Genomic DNA, 15,950 nt, shown 5'->3' with positions numbered 1-15,950 from the left:
GGCTTCGGGTGATTCCCAGGGCCAGATCTACCTCCAGTCTCCTCTTCCCATGTTCTGGATGGTGCCCGTCACACCCAGGTGGTCTTTTGGGATTAAACATTTTTTGTGGCTGGGCGCGGTGGCTTAGGCCTGTAATCCCAGCACTTTGGGAGGCCAAGGCGGGCGGATCACAAGGTCAGGCGTTCGAGACCAGCCTGACCAACATGGCAAAACCTTGTCTCTACTAAAAATGCAAAAATTAACCAGGCATGGTGGCGCATGCCTGGAGTCCCAGCTAGTACGGGAGGCTGAGGCAGGAGAATCTATTGAACCTAGGAGGCGGAGGTTGTAGTGAGCCGAGATCGTGCCACTGCACTGCAGCCTAGGCGAAAGAGCGAGGCTCCATCTCAAAAAAAAAAAAAAAAAAAAAAAATATATATATATATATATATGTTTTTGTTTTGTTTTATTTCATTTTAATTTCTATATTCTTGAGTGTACTCAGTACTTCTAGAGGTATTTTATGAGGAAAGCTGGAACCCTCTTAAATTTGCCCGTGTGTGTTAAGGGATGTGGTGGGATGGTGTGAAAGCTTGACCTGTTCCTAAATTTCTCCATGAAACCATCACAGTGAAGTTTCATAATTTTGTGTAACTTTTCTGTTTAGATTTTATCCGCCCCTATGTTGCATTATTGGTGTTGTCATCTTACCTTGCTGGAATCCTTTTAAAGCGTTTACCCCTTTGCAGTTCAATAATTAAAATGATCTGATTTGTGGCCAGGCACAGTGGCTCACGCCTGTAATCCCAGCACATTAGGTCACCGAGGCAGGCAGACTGCTTGAGCCCAGGAGTTCAAGACCTGCCTGGGTGACATAGTGAGACCTCATCTATATAAAAAATGATAAAGTCGCTGGGCGCGGTAGCGTGCATCTGTAGTCCCAGCTACCCAGGAGGCTGAGGTGGGAGCCCAGGGAGAAAAAAAGAAAATGTCAGTGCAGGAAATGTGTTGCTCATGAGTGTGTGGGGAGCTGTCAGTTCTGAGGTTCTCATGCGGCCTGGGAAGAGGCAGGTGTGATGTGTGGGATTGAGTCATGTCCACGCACAGGAACCAATGAAAGAACTGTACAACATTTACTTTTTCAGAGGGAGGAAATGGAAAGCAAAAAATACCCCAAAGAAGGCAAGAAAGAGCAAAAGGAAGTAGAGCAGATGTGATAAAGCAACCCGATCCGACGGTGGCCCAGCTCCCTCCACATCACACTAAATGTAACCGGACCAGACAGCTTCATTAAAAGGAAAAACTGTCAAACTGTCTTTTAAAAAGGCAGCCTGTTTACGCAAGTACAAGAATATAGAATGGTTAAATGTGAAAACACGGAAGATGAAAGTACCACAGTGACCAGAGAGCCGGTGCCGTGACCATGCTGGATGTGGGAGCAGCTGCAGGAGTCCCAGCGAGGTGCCTTCCTGCGGCAGGAGGAGCACCTTTCTCCACCATGTGCGAACATCTGGGCAGGGGAGACCTGTTGTGTGGCCCTGACACTCGGCCCTCTTAGGCCATCCTGAAGTGCACTGGCTGCCTCTGGGCTTCTCCTTTCCTGTTGCCTTGAGGCTAATAGGGTCCTTGTAGCTGTGAAACCCCACAAGGTGTTTGTTTATAACACAGCTCCTGGGCATTGATTCTGCCATCAGCCCCTCCTCACCACTTCACTGGACTTTCTCTTCTGTGATGGGCACGTTTTCCCTAAGTCGCTGTGTCTTCTCATGCCTCCTCTCCACAACGTTTTTGTTTGAGACAGAATCTGGAGCACAGGCTGGAACACAGTGGCGTGATCGTGGCTTACTGCAGCCTCAGACTCCTGGGCTCCAGCGAGTCTCCTGCCTTACCCTCTCAAGTCCCTGGGATTCCAGGTGTGCACCACCACACCGGTGCCTAAAGAAAGCCTTTGAACACACAGAAGAGTTGCGGGGAGTCTGTCGCCACCTAGCTCTGCAGGGTCTGCCAGCCTTTGTATCCCTGGACTCTGCCTGTTCCAGAAGAGCTGTGCCCGTTTTCCTGTTTCAGGTCGTCAGTGTGGGGGGGCTGGGCACAGCTCTCACCAAGGCTCTGGCCACATTCTCTTTGCACTGCCAGGGGTCAGATCAGCTCTCACCAAGGCCCTGGCTGTATTCTCACTGCATAGCGAGGGATCAGATCTGCTCTCACCAAAGCTCCGGCCACATTCTCACCGCACAGCCAGGGGTCAGATCCGCTCTCACTAAGGCTCCGGCCACATTCTCCGCACAGCCAGTGGTCACATCAGCTCTCACTAAGGCCCCGGCCGTATTCTCACCACACAGCCATGGGTCAGATCTGCTCTCACCAAGCCCTGGCCGCATTCTCACCGCACAGCCAGGGGTCAGATTCGCCCACAGCATCTCCACATGTCTGAGAAGTGCAGGAGCAGGTGGAGGTGCTCGTGAGGGGCGAGCACACATAGGCACACAGGTGCACACACAGATGGATATATGGGCACACACACACAAAGTACACATCCATAGGTGCACACACAGGCAGGCAAATGAGCACATGCCCCCCCCGCCGCTGGATCCCAGCTATATCTGGGGGGGGAATCCTGGAATTCCCATGTGACCTCCCCTTGGACGTGTCTTTGACCAGAACATTCTTGGTCGCATCCGCTGGTAGTGAAGGCCAAGCCCAGCCACCTGTGTCTTCAGATGCAGGAGCCATCTGAGCGCTGAGGGCAGATCCTGGGAGCTAGGGCAGTTGTCCGGGATTATTACAAGATCAATAGTAAACAGCCTGCCCTTCTTCCTTTTCTTTCCTCCCAGCCGCCTTCTCCTGCTTCTCTCCCCTTTGCTGCCTGACCTTGGTGCTTGTGTGCAGTGGAACTTGCTGTGTGCTGGAGCTTGTGGAAAATTGGAAACCTGCGTTTCTCCTGCTTCTCATTTTAAAGACAAACAGGTTTTCCACAAATGTGAAAGGCACACCTGGGAAGTCAGAGTGGGAGAAGGATTTGGAATTGGACACATGAACACGGAAGGCTTCGTTCTGCTATATGTGGCTCCCAAGTGACGGGACAGGTGTAAGCCCCATGGCAGCACAAGGGCAGGGCGCGTGCTTCCGGTGTGTGCTGAGACATGAGCCGTGTGCCGTGGGCTGCAGATGCGCCATGTGCCATGGGCTACCGACGCACCCACGTGCTGAGACAGACGTGCCGTGTGCTGTGAGCTACAGACACACCCGTGTACCGTGAGCTACAGACATGCCATGGGCTACAGACACGCCTGTACGCGCTGTGTGCTTTGGACGTAGACTTCTTAAACTTCTGCGCAGCAGTGGCATTCTCTCTTAAATTTGAAATGGTTTTATTTGACCAAATAGATGTTTATGGAAAGTTAACAAAGTTCAGTGTTCCTTCATAGTAACAGGGAAACTTAGTTGAGTACTTAACCTGAGATCTGAGTTTGGCTGCAATGGTTGTTAGAGTGATAATATCAGTAGCTGCTGAGCAGCTGTGGCTTTAAGTATCAAAGGAATAACGGTGTCATTTAAAAATACTGCATGATGCTTAAAGAGCCTAAAGCTGCAGGCTGGCATCATTTTATCTGCTCTATGTCAGGTACAGAGAGGAGATGAGGAGTGAACCAGACTTGCAGCCCACCCGCTGGTGGTTAGTGTTTCCAGAGAACCCGTTTCCCAAGAGCGGCCCTGTGGTTGCTGTCAGCCTGAGGCTGCTGTCACCCGGCCATGACTGTCCATGGCCTGCAGTGAGTGACCAGGCCACAGTGGGTGGGTCAGAGGGACTCGCGGACGTTGATGCTGGCAGGGGCCTGACATCATGAACCCTGTTTTCCGTTGTGGCACGGGGCCCTGCGCCTGCCTCCCGAGCAGCTGAGCACAGTCACCCACACTGTCCATATGAAAGGCCCTGCTTGTGTGTTGTGGCCCCATATGATGCCCTCCAGAGTGCTTGGAGGCCACAACCCCAGGGGAAATGGCCCCGTGCAACGAGGCCCCACCCACCAGTGCCACAGGCTGTCCCCAGCTCACAGTGCCAGCTCATCTCCCCAGGCATCTCATGTCACCAGAGTCCAAGGTGCCAGGCTGCCCGCCCCCCTCCCATCTTGTCATAGGGCCTTTCCTGGCATGAGTAAAACTGGGGCTTTCCCTAGGTTCTGCTCATCAGGTGCACAGCTGGAAGCAATGCTGGTCCCTCCCTCCACACCAAGGACTCTGATGCACAGGTACCCAGTCACCAATGCAGGTGTGCTTGCACCCCTGACGTGGCAGTTCCTCCGGCCATGTGCACGTGCAGGGCGGTCTGTTGTGGTAGCCTTGGGAGCTGTCTTGGTTATCTTTTGTCATTTTGATCTGTGAAGATCTAACTGAGGTCGTCGTCACCCCTTGTGGGACACATTCCAAGACCCCAGTGGATGCCTGGAACCGCGATAGTGCCGAACCCTGTATATACTGTTTTCCCCTCTGGGAACACATCTCTGATCAAATTTAACTTACAAGTTAGGAACAGTAGAGACTAAAGACAATTGTGAATCAAACGGAATGATTGTAAGGGTGCACTGTGATAAATACTGTGAGGCTGACGACTGTAAGGGTGCACTGCGATAAACACCGTTGAGACTGACGACTGTAAGGGTGCACTATGATAAATACCCTGTGAAGCTGGTGTCTTTCTCTTGCAATCTTACCGCTCTGTGTGCGTCTAGTTTTAGACCTTGGTTGAATACAAGTAACTGAAACCAGGGAAAGCAAAGCTGAGTGGGGGCAGCCGCTAGAAGGGAGAGGCAGCCTCAGGGCACACTGTGGGGCCTTGGCAGTTAGGGACCCTGCAGACACACCAGTTGTTTGGCAGCACAGCAGAGCACCTGGAAGGGGCACATGCCTGTGACAGGAGTGAGATGTGGTGGAAAGAGGCGCTTAAAATTATTGAGGACAAGATAGATTATTCAGTATTTAATGCTAACAGCTGGCTCTCCATTTTGATGCGAAGGGGTAAGCTAGATTTTATTTTTTATTAGTTTATTTTTTACCTTTAGGCTCTCCTGGACTGGGCTAGATTTTGTATACACACATTTCAGGTGGTGGTCTAAAAAAACTGTTCAGAGCATATAAAGAAAAATAGAATGTATTTGTAATCTTGGAATAAGGAAGGACTGTGCTTCCAAAATAGAAAAAATAGATAAAGAAAGAAATAAATAAAAAGATTAGAATATCTGATTTTTTTTTTTTTTTTTTTTTTTGAGACGGAGTCTCACTCTGTCGCCCAGGCTGGAATGCAGTGGTGTGATCTCAGCTCACTGCAACCTCTGCCTCCCGGGTTCAAGCAATTCTCCTGCCTCAGCCTTCCGAGTAGCTGGGATTACAGGTGTGTGCCACCACGCCCAGCTAATTTTTGTATTTTTAATAGAGATGGGGTTTCACTATGTTGGTAAGGCTGTTCTTGAACTCTTCACCTAGTGATCCACCCGCCTTGGCCTCCCAAAGTGCTGGAATTAAACGCATTAGCCACTGCGCCCGGCCTGTCTGATTTCATAGAAATGAAAAACTTGTTTGACCAAAATCAACATGAGCAATGTTAAAAAGAAAAATGACGTTTAGGGAGAAAATGTTTTTCACATATATAACCAGAGATTAATAACAAGTCTATTTAAAGACTTCTTTAAATCACCAAGAAACTCATAATCCACTCCATAGAAAATGGCAAACCATATGAACAGATAGAGGAAGAAGTTTAAATGACACATTACCCTAAACTGCCAATCTGACCATTAATCAGGGAAATGCAGAGTGAAACCAGGTGTCATTTCCCGGCTAATTTTGTGGTAACAAGAGGAGGCAAATTGTCCCAGGAGCTGGGGAGGAACCGCTGCTCTAGGTAGGGGAACAGGAGGTAGCACCACCCACACACACTGTCACATATCGGCCCTGACATCAGTCCCGTGGCCGTGCTTGGACTTGGGCACAGGTGCAGAGACGTCTGAGCTGAAGCCCAAGGGCCTCATCCTGATCATCGTACTGTCCTCTTCTGATGCGCATTTTGGAATGAGCAGAACATCTGCATCCCATTTCTAGTGCCATGCGTGGAAAACAAACCCAAGTGATCATGTATGGACGCTCTGTGTGTGCACCAAAGCCTCCGCCTAAAATCAGAGGAGAGATCTGGCTTTAATGCACCCTGTTGGAAAGGACAGAGGGACGAGAGGACAGGTGGAGATGCTAGTCGTTTCTCCATGCTCCATGTTTTTCTCCAAATTGCTTGTGTTTCAAATTAATACATTGAGATATTCAGATAATATGAAAATGTGGAATAAAATGAGAGACTTTTAGCAGGCTGTCACTAATGTGCCCTGCTTGCTTGTTCGCAGGTATGGATCCTGGCGGGAACCAGTCAACCCCTATTATGTCAATGCCGGCTACGCCCTGGCCCCAGCCACCAGTGCCAACGACAGCGAGCAGCAGAGCTTGTCCAGTGATGCAGACACCCTGTCCCTCACAGACAGCAGCGTGTAAGTCCTGCCCCAGATACCCTGTGCCTCACAGACAGCAGCGTGTAAGTCCCGCCCCGGATCCCCAGTCCCTCGTGGACAGCAGTGTGTAAGTCCTGCCCTGGACACCCTGTTTCTCACAGATGACAGCATGTAAGTCCCACCCTGCTGCAGAGCGCAGCTAGCTGAGTGGGCTTCGTGCTGACCCAGCGATGCCTGGGCTTTGTCTTCAGGGAAAGCGTTTCCTGGCCCCCCAGGTCTCAGTGAGAGTGCGTCTGACACGCAGGCAGGCTGCACTGCAGAGGCTGTCCTCCAAGCAGCACAAGTGAGGGCTCAGCTTTGTGTCGGTTGCTTCTCTCTGTGACCAGGGCTGCTGGGACCTCCCCACGAGAAAGGATTGAGGGTGAACCTAAGACAGTCTGTAGGCTCCCCAGGCTAGAGTTTGGTGTTTGGTTTTCAGAGTCTGGGGTTTCAGCTTAAAAGACAGGCACAGGCCAGCTGTCTCACCACTGGCTGTGGTGAGTGATGTGGTCCCTGATGCTGGTGCGCTACAGGGTCCTGTCTTGTCCCCATCACCCACTTGGCAAGGGGCTGGGAGCAGGAGTGAGGGAAGGTGCTGTGGTTGTACTGAGGCCAGGGCCTCAGTGGCCCAGGGACGGCCTGGGCTACACATGTGTGACCCTTGTGGTGACAGGCGGAAGCTTATTCTTTCATTGTCCAGGGAAACCCCATGTGTAAGAACGTGCTTGCTTTATGACCTCTTCCCCTGTGCTTCGCAGCTGGCTTTTTGGGGCCTATGTACACCCCACCCTTCGGAGTTGCTGAGGCTACAAGCGTGCGCCACACCCGGCTAGTGATTATTATTTTTGTGGAGACAAGGCCTTACTGTGCAGTCTCGAACTCCTGGGCTTAAATAATGCACCCAGTTTAGCCTCACGAGTGCTGGGATTACAGGCATGAGCTACTGTGCCTGGCTGGTTTGTTCTTTTCATTTGCCTATCTTTAAACATTTTTCTAAAACCTGACTTTCAGATGAGCAGAACAAATTGTCAGATTTTATTTCTGAACCAAATCCAGCCAGCCCACATTGCCATAGGTCTTGGCCCCTTCGTTTTTCCCCAGGTAACTGTGGTGGTGCAGGGGAAGCTCCCTGCCCCTTCCCGGCAGAGCTGCTCTGTGTGGCTTCTCCTGGTTTCTTTCATCCTCTTTTAATTTTGAATCTTCAAAATAAAATGTTGACTTGCTTTTAGCAGCACCTCACTTGAAGTTACTGGAGTTGAAGCAGTGCCTGCCATGGCCCTGAACCTTGGGCCAGATGGTTGGGTGCAGAGCAGCCCACAGAGCGCCTGAGCAGACCACGCATCCTAGCATCTGGTTTCCCTCTTCCCCAAAACTGCGTTACTACAACAAAAATTAACCTGCCAACTCAGTTTTCTCAAAAAGTCTCCTAATTCTGTCTAAGAAAAGGGACATATGTTTCCTAAAGGGAGGACCTAAAATAAATAGATATTTTTTTTTCCTTGATATTCTGTTCATCTTGGTTTGTACTGAAGTGTTTAACAATTTGGCATGTAAAATTGCTACACATACTTGAAAGTACATCAGAGGTAAAAAGTGGACAGGTGAAGAGCATCATTCCCGTGGGGCAGCTGGGCTCTGCCTTTGTGCTGGGGGCGAGCTCACAACTGTTCCACATGGTGCTCCAGAGGCTGTGGGCTGTGGACACAGATGTGGGGACAGTGCCTTATCCACAGAGGCCTGTGGAATTTCCCCATCCAAGTGTCATGTCTGGGAAACCAGTAGAGTGGTGGCTTCAGGGCCCTTGAACAAACCCCCGAGGCAAGTGTTAGGTGAGTTGTAGATTCGCTTGTTCCTGACGCCCACCGTGACCAAGCCAGACCTGGACTTGGCTCACCATTGCCCACAGCACTTAGTGGTGCTGTGACAGCCGAGGATGCCTCAGGAGGTGCCGTGTCTGCCATGCAGCTCTGGGTCGGGCGCTCTCTCACGTTGCCCTGTGTCTCCTGGCAGCTCTGGGAGGCCCCTGGGTGCGGCACGGATCCGTGGAGCTGCCATGCTTCTGAAGGCAGCTTTTCCTTCTTTCTCTTTCTCTCTTTTTTTTTTTTTTTTTTTTTTTGAGGCGGAGTCTCGCTCTGTCGCCCAGGCTGGAGTGCAGTGGCCGGATCTCAGCTCACTGCAAGCTCCGCCTCCCGGGTTCACGCCATTCTCCTGCCTCAGCCTCCCGAGTAGCTGGGACTACAGGCGCCCGCCACCGTGCCTGGCTAGCTTTTTGTATTTTTTAGTAGAGACGGGGTTTCACCATGTTAACCAGGATGGTCTCGATCTCCTGACCTCGTGATCCTCCCGTCTCGGCCTCCCAAAGTGCTAGGATTACAGGCTTGAGCCACCGCGCCCGGCCTCTCTCTCTTTCTTTCTTCTTTTTTTCTTTCTTTTTTTCTTTCTTTCTCTTTCTTTTCTTTTCTCTTTCTTTTCTTTTCTTTTCTTTTCTTTTCTTTTCTTTCTCTTTCTCTTTCTCTTTCTCTTTCTCTTTCTCTTTCTCTTTCCTTTCTTTCTTTTCTTTTTTCTTTTTTGAAACGGAGTCTCGCTGTGTCGCCCAAGCTGGAGTGCAGTGGCGCGATCTCAGCTCACTGCAAGCTCTGCTTCCCTGATTCACGCCATTCTCCTGCCTCAGCCTCCCGAGTAGTGCTCCCAAAGTGCTGGGATACAGGCGCCCGCCACCACACTCATCTAATTTTTTGTATTTTTAGTAGAGACGGGGTTTCAGTATATTAGCCAGGATGGTCTCAATCTCCTGACCTCTTGATCCGCCCATCTCAGCCTCCCAAAGTGCTGGGATTACAGGTGTGAGCTACTGTACCTGGCCCGAAGGCAGCTTTTCTAATAGCGGGGAGAGGGCGAGGGCTTTCTTCAAGGATGGTTGTGAGTGAGTTATCTTAACCCTGGGGTCATTTTTCAGACCATGTATAATTTGACTTATGTGTTTTTTATGATCTTCTAAAGGGTTCATAAAGAAAACGTGATGTGGGCCGGGCGTGGTGGCTCATGCCTGTAATCCCAGCACTTTAGGAGGCCGAGGCGGGCAGATCACGAGGTCAGGAGATCGAGACCATCCTGGGTAACGCAATGAAACACCGTCTCTACTAAAAATACAAAAAACTAGCCGGGCGTGGTTGCGGGTGCCTGTAGTCCCAGCTACTCGGGAGACTGAGGCAGGAGAATGGTGTGAACCTGGGAAGCAGAGCTTGCAGTGAGCCGAGATCGCGCCACTGCATTCCAGCCTGGGCAATAGAGCGAGAGACTCCGTCTCAAAAAAAAAAAAAAAAAAAAAACCTGTTGCGAAAGAGCTACCTTGTGCCTCCCTCAAAGACCACACTGCCCTGGCAGCTCCTGGAGAGAAGCAGAGTGTGCAGCCTTGGCATCTCTTACCTTTCCGTGGGGCGCTGGTTGTCCTGGCTGCCCACTGTGCAAACCCTGAAATGTTTTTAGTCCATTTAGCAGTGCCCTCCAAGGCAGGCACACTGCACCATGGTCTCGGCCACAAGCAGGGACCAGCAAACGTTTCCCATGCAGGGCTGGCAGTGAATATGTGAGACTTTGCAGCCACATGCAGTCCCTGTCACAGATTCTTCCCCTACCCTTTAAAAGTGTAGAAACCACTCTTAGCTGTCAGGCCCTAAAGAACAGGCAGGCACAAGGAGGCTTTATGGAGGTGCCCAGTAAACACCAGCTGGGAGGGTGCGTGTCTGGGCACCTGGGCTTTTTACCGTCACATGTGAACCTTTGTGTGTACATGAGTATGTACGTGTTCCCCTGCATACATATGGGTGCCTGCATCACCCGTGTGCACGTGTGTCAGTGGTGGTGGCTCACGGGTGTCATCACCATTGCCTGCTGACTCGCGGGTGGGGCCGGCAGCCCTACTGGCACGGTGCTGGCCCTCCTGCTCCTCTTTGAGTTAACGGCTGTCTCTTTATCCTGGACAGGGATGGGATCCCTCCGTACAGGATCCGTAAGCAGCACCGCAGGGAGATGCAGGAGAGCGTGCAGGTCAACGGGCGGGTGCCCCTACCTCACATTCCCGTAAGTACTGGTTCTGCGGCCCTCAGCCCATCGTCCTCCCCGCTCAGCGTGGGCCTGGTGAACTGGTGCGCGGGAAAGGCACTTGCCAGACTTCCCACGAGCCGGGCTTACCTCTAGGCGTAAGCGTGTGATCCCAGAAACATCTGCACGTGGCCAGTCCCTGAGGGCGGCCGGGGACATCAAGTTTCAGGCAGCATTTAGGGCCCAGAGGGAGCTGTTCATTCAAGAGGGCCCCCACGCCCTGAGGCCACACCCTCCATGGTGGTAGGAAGTGTCTTGCCTTGTGAAGTTGGGTGCTTCCCCTCAAGGGGAGAACTCAGCCTTTCTCATGACTCAGAGCCCAGACCTGGCCCCTGCACAGCGCTTGGGGCAAACTTGGTGTTTTTGTGGCTGAACGAGGGTCACCTCTGGGTGAACGTCTTGATTTTAAAGCTGCCTCAGCTTTAGCTGTTGGATAGAATAATGGTGCCTTTGCCCAGTCTCGGGCATAGGGGCTTGGCTGGGCATCAGGTCACAAAGCTGAGTGCCGGCTGGAGCCCACCACAGCCTGACTCTGTCTCCAGAGCACTCCTGTGTTGATGAACAGATTAATGATCTGTCCTTATTTTGATGGGTTGACTGAACAGGAAGGATGTTTATGAGAAGGTGAGAAAAGCGGTGGGTTTTTTTTGTTTTTTTTGTGTTTTTTTTTTGAGACGGGAGTTTTGCTCTCACTGTAAGCTCCGCCTCCTGGGTTCATGTCATTCTCCTGCCTCAACCTCCTGAGTAGCTGGAACTACAGGCGCCCGCCACCACACCCGGCTACTTTTTTTGTATTTTTAGTAGAGATGGGGTTTCATCGTATTAGCCAGGGTGATCTCAATCTGACCTCGTGATCCGCCCATCTTGGCCTCCCAAAGGGCTGGGATTACTTACAGGTGTGAGCCACCGCACCCAGCCTCAACTGTGGGTTGTTCTCAACCCACTGTTAGCCGCGGTGTTTGAGGGTGAACCACGTGACCATATGAGTGTCTGTGCAGGGAAGTAGGCATTTTGAGAGCATTGACAACATTGACATTGAAATCTTGGTCAGGATTTCTTAGCCTTTTAGCTTTTCTGCAGACCTTAGTTTCCAAGTCAGGAATTTCTTTATCGTTGAAAAGAAAGGATGTTGGTTTGTTCTCACTTCTGAGAAGATGCCAGCCAACCCTTGACTCAGGTTTGGCTAAAACTAGGCGCTCATGGTGTCTACTTAACAAAAAGCAGATGACATTGTAGGCCATGTGTGGGTGTGTACGTGTGTACGTGTGCTCTGGAAGATCTGGGGCCCTGCCTGCCAGGCATGGCCAAAAGCTATCATGAGGTCACAGCCCAAGTTGAGGGCTCCTGCACAGCCACCGGCCTCTGATTTTCAAGTCACAGATCCCAAACGTCCAGAACCCGCAGAGCCGCCCTGATAAAGGAGGCCCGAGAGACAAGACAGCTGAGCGACCACAGGCCCAGGCCAGCCCTGTGTGCCCCTGAGGATAGGGCTTGAGTGGGCTGAGACCTGTGGAAGGCTTCTGTCCACAGGGGTGCCCCGATTTTGGGGTGCTAGTCAGAATCTTCAGGTGTAGAAAGTGCACGTCACGGACTCTCAATGAGGGGGCGTCAGGCAGACAACCTGCCCTTGGAAGGGTCAAGAAGGACAAAAGCTGAGGAGTGCGTTGGTGCCTGGAACGTGGACCTGGAAAGACCTCTCAGGATGCAACACAGAGAAAAGAGGAGGCCGATGGCGAGTCCCTGGTGTCATCAGAACCTTCCAGAACCGAGGGAAGCACAGAGCCCTCTGGTCCTGGAGGGTCACAGTTGAGTCACCGGGAAGATGAAGCCATCAGAGGCGGCAGGCACAGTCAGGAGCAGGCCCTGCCACATGCCGTACTACCAGAGGGCCCTTGTGTGGCGGGGTGGGGGCCACCGTGCGTTTCTGTGTGAACAGCCTGCAGCAAACGATCTCATCAGAGGCTCTGTAGGAGCCTGGATCAAGTCCATGTGGCCTGTCAGGCGGGGCTGTGGTTGGAACCTTCGGTGGGCAGTCCCTCAGCCAGAGGCCCAAGTGAGAAACCCACAGCACGAGCACAGCTGCCCGGGGCCTGCTCACTGCTGCTGCTGGGAAATTGCACCTGAGGATGGTGGTGAGCCGAGGCGGGGGGGCCCAGGAAGCCGATGGGCTAGCAGGACGTGCCGTGGCTGCACTGTTCGCTTCTGCTCTGTTGAGGACCTTGCTTTTGCAAAAGCTATGCTGTTTCTCTGGTGGGTCCATGGCTCTGCAGCAGGGACAGCAGGATGGGGGCAGCTTAGATGCTCATAGGAGCAGAACCCTGTTGTGGCTGCACCCATGGATGCCCAGGCTGCATGCCCCGTGTGAGACTTTTAACACCTGACAACGAGAGGTGGAGCAGGTTCATCCCGAAACCCCCCCTCCCCCAGCTGTCCGTGGAAAAATTGTCTTCCACGAAACTGGTCCCTGGTGCTGAAAGGTTGGGGGCCGTGGCTTTACCACATCTGGTCTCAGAATCCCTAGTGATCTTTGGCCTTTGTAATTACTTTGAAGTTTCACATTTTCATTTACTTGGCTTTTTCCTTTATGGTATTTTTTTCTGATCCTCCAAAGCTGGAGAGGTTGCCATTCTCGTAAATGTGATGACTCTGACAGTTTTGCTGTTCTCAGAACCGTGGTGACGCAGCCTGCAGGGCCACCTGGAGTCTTTTTATGGAACTCGCGTGGCGGCCTGAGTGCTCCTCTTGGCCCCTCAGCTGTGCTGCTCTTTGGAGTCTTATTTTTTATTTTTATTTTTATTTATTTATTTATTTTTTGAGACGGAGTCTCCCTCTGTCGCCCAGGCTGGAGTGCAGGGGTGTGATCTCTGCTCACTGCAAGCTCCGCATCCCGGGTTCATGCCATTCTCCTGCCTCAGCCTCCTGAGTAGCTGGGACTACAGGCGCCCGCCACCACGCCCGGCTCATTTTTTTGTATTTTTAGTAGAGACGGGGTTTCAACGTGTTAGCCAGGAGGGTCTCGATCTCCCAACCTCGTGGTCCACCCGCCTCGGCCTCCCAAAGTGCTGGGATTACAGGCGTGAGCTACTGCGCCCGGCCCCCCTTGGAGTCTTTTTATGGAGCTCGCGTGGCAGCCTGAGCACTCCTCTTGGCCCCTCAGCCGTGCTGCTCTCTGGGCCTGATGATGGGCTTTTCGTCCTGCTCTTGGTCTCTGTGGTGCTGACTGTTCAGACCATGAGTGCTCCTGTCTGTGCCTCTGGCTATCTGCAGACACAGCAGCTGTGGTCCCTGCAGTACTGGCAGCTCCCAGTCCTGTGTGTGCCACTCCCGCCTTTGCGCCTTGCCCAGCACTGGGCACGGAAAAGCCAGCATGGCCACCCAGCCTCCAGGCCCCGGCTGCAGCGGGAAAGGGTGGCTTGTTAGTTCCTTGCCATCTGTATGGATGCCCTGCTGTCCACACATCTGGACACACCGGCCCATGTCCCTGCTGGTGCCAGCCCCAGCCTTCCTCCTCATCTTCTAGAAGCACTGGATATTCATCCTTGGCTCCTTGGACAGACCCCTTCCCGACACATTCATCCTTGGACAGACCCCTTCCCGACACTGGGCACAGCCGAGACTCCAGCAGTGACTTCTCCCAGCTCTGAGACATCACCCAGTGCCCTGGGCATGCCCTTGGCCCCTTCGTACTCCCATGTTCCCTGAAGTGAAGCCTGTGGTTCCAGGGTCAGCCTCTCTCTGAGCCCCGTCTACTGTGGAGCACCTGAGCCCGGAGGAGACCCTTTGTATAGCTTCCGTGTCCCGTCTCATCCCATCGTTCTGAGGGTTAGGTGCTGTTTCTACTCTCATTGTGTAGATGAGAAACTGGGGTGCACAGAACCAGGACTGCACCAGAACCCATGGCAGAAGGGCAGGAAGGCCACACACACGGAGGGTCCCACCTCCCAGCTGCCACCCTGCTCGCAATCACGGGGGAGCTGTCCCTGGCTCCATCCCTCCACGGCTTAGACACTGGTGGCCTGGATTTTAAAGCATGTTTTGCCGTGAAGGATGTTATTGGAGCAGCTGGCAAAACTGGAATAATATCTGCCACATGATGTCACTGTATCAGGGTCAGTTTTTTAACCATCTATGTTTGTGCTGTGGTTAGGTGTGAGAGCGGCCTTGCTTTTGTTACATGCACTCTAACTGGTTCAGAGCAGTGAGCGCGCCTGTATGTGTGTGCGCCTCTGTGTGTGCCTGTGTGTGTGTGTGTGTGTGCCTGTGTGTGTGTGTGTGTGTGTGTGTGCGCGCGCCTGGGCGTGTGCCTGCCCGTGTGTGGGCGTGTGTGTGTGTGTGTGTGTGTGCGCGCGCCTGTGTACGCCTCTGTGTGTGTGCCTGTATGTGTGTGCGCCTCTGTGTGTGCCTGTGTGTGTGTGTGTGTGTGTGTGCCTGGGCGTGTGCCTGCCCGTGTGTGTGTGCGTGCCCGTGTGTGTGTGTGCGCCTGTATGTGTGTGCCTGTGTGTGTGTGTGTGTGTGCGCGTGTGTGCGCCTCTGTGTGTGTGCCTGTGAGTGTGTGTGTGCCCGTGTGTGTGTGCCTCTGTGTGTGTGTGTGTGTGTGTGTGTGTGTGCGCGCGCCGGTGGGAGGATGATACAGTACTTACGGCAGAATGTCAGCCCTTGGGGAATCTGAGTGAAGGTGGACGGGAATTCCTTGTTCTATTTTTGCAGCTGTTTTGAAGTTTGAAATTTAAAATGAAGTACCCTCAAAAGTTACACAGCGCCAGGCATTGTGGCTCACACCTGTAATCCAGTGCTTTGGGAGGCCAAGGTGGGAGGAGTTGGAGGCCAGCCTGGGAAACAAGACCCCCATCTCTGTTTTTTTAAAAAGCTATATGGTGCATTACTGTAAAATACACTGCAGATGTATTGTTGTTGTTATTATTATTTTGAGACGGGTTCTCACTCTCTCCCCCAGGCTGCAGGGCAGTGGCGTGAACTCGGCTCACTGCGGCCTTGATCTCCCAGGGCTTGCGCAATCCTCCCACCTCAGCTCCCAAGTAGTCGGGACCACAGGTGCCACCACACCTGGCTAATTAAAAAAAATTTTTTTTTGTAGAGACGAGGTCTCACTTTGTTGGCCAGGCTGGTGTCTAATTTCTGACCTCAAGTAATCTGCTCGCCTCTACTTCCCAAAATGCTGTGACTATAGGCATGAGCCACCACCTGGCCTTTACATTCTTTTAAAAAGGAAAGCCCGCCTTTCCCAGACCTCCCCTGTCCTCCAAATCCTGTGTGTCCTTCCCTGCCCGGGGGCCTCGGGGGTCTTCTGCTCACACCCGCTGTGGGCGTCTCCTCGAGTGT

General features: G+C 52.4%; 1 protein-coding gene across 3 annotated transcripts in view; it reads left to right on the top strand.

Annotated features, from left to right (window-relative positions):
• AXIN1 (axin 1) overlaps positions 1-15,950 on the top strand; it is a 64,411-nt gene that overhangs the window by 30,365 nt on the left and 18,096 nt on the right. For all 3 annotated transcript variants that reach the window (XM_037990082.2, XM_037990081.2, XM_073014958.1), the window contains exons 3-4: positions 6,369-6,509; positions 10,493-10,589. In XM_037990082.2, coding sequence (XP_037846010.1) covers positions 6,369-6,509; positions 10,493-10,589 — 238 coding nt within the window. The remainder of the gene's footprint in view (positions 1-6,368; positions 6,510-10,492; positions 10,590-15,950) is intronic.

This window comes from Chlorocebus sabaeus, chromosome 5, assembly GCF_047675955.1.
Source record: "Chlorocebus sabaeus isolate Y175 chromosome 5, mChlSab1.0.hap1, whole genome shotgun sequence".
Classification (NCBI taxonomy): Eukaryota; Metazoa; Chordata; class Mammalia; order Primates; family Cercopithecidae; genus Chlorocebus; species Chlorocebus sabaeus.
The sequence above is the reverse complement of the archived record's forward strand: the minus strand, read 5'-3'. Positions and strand labels throughout refer to the sequence as shown.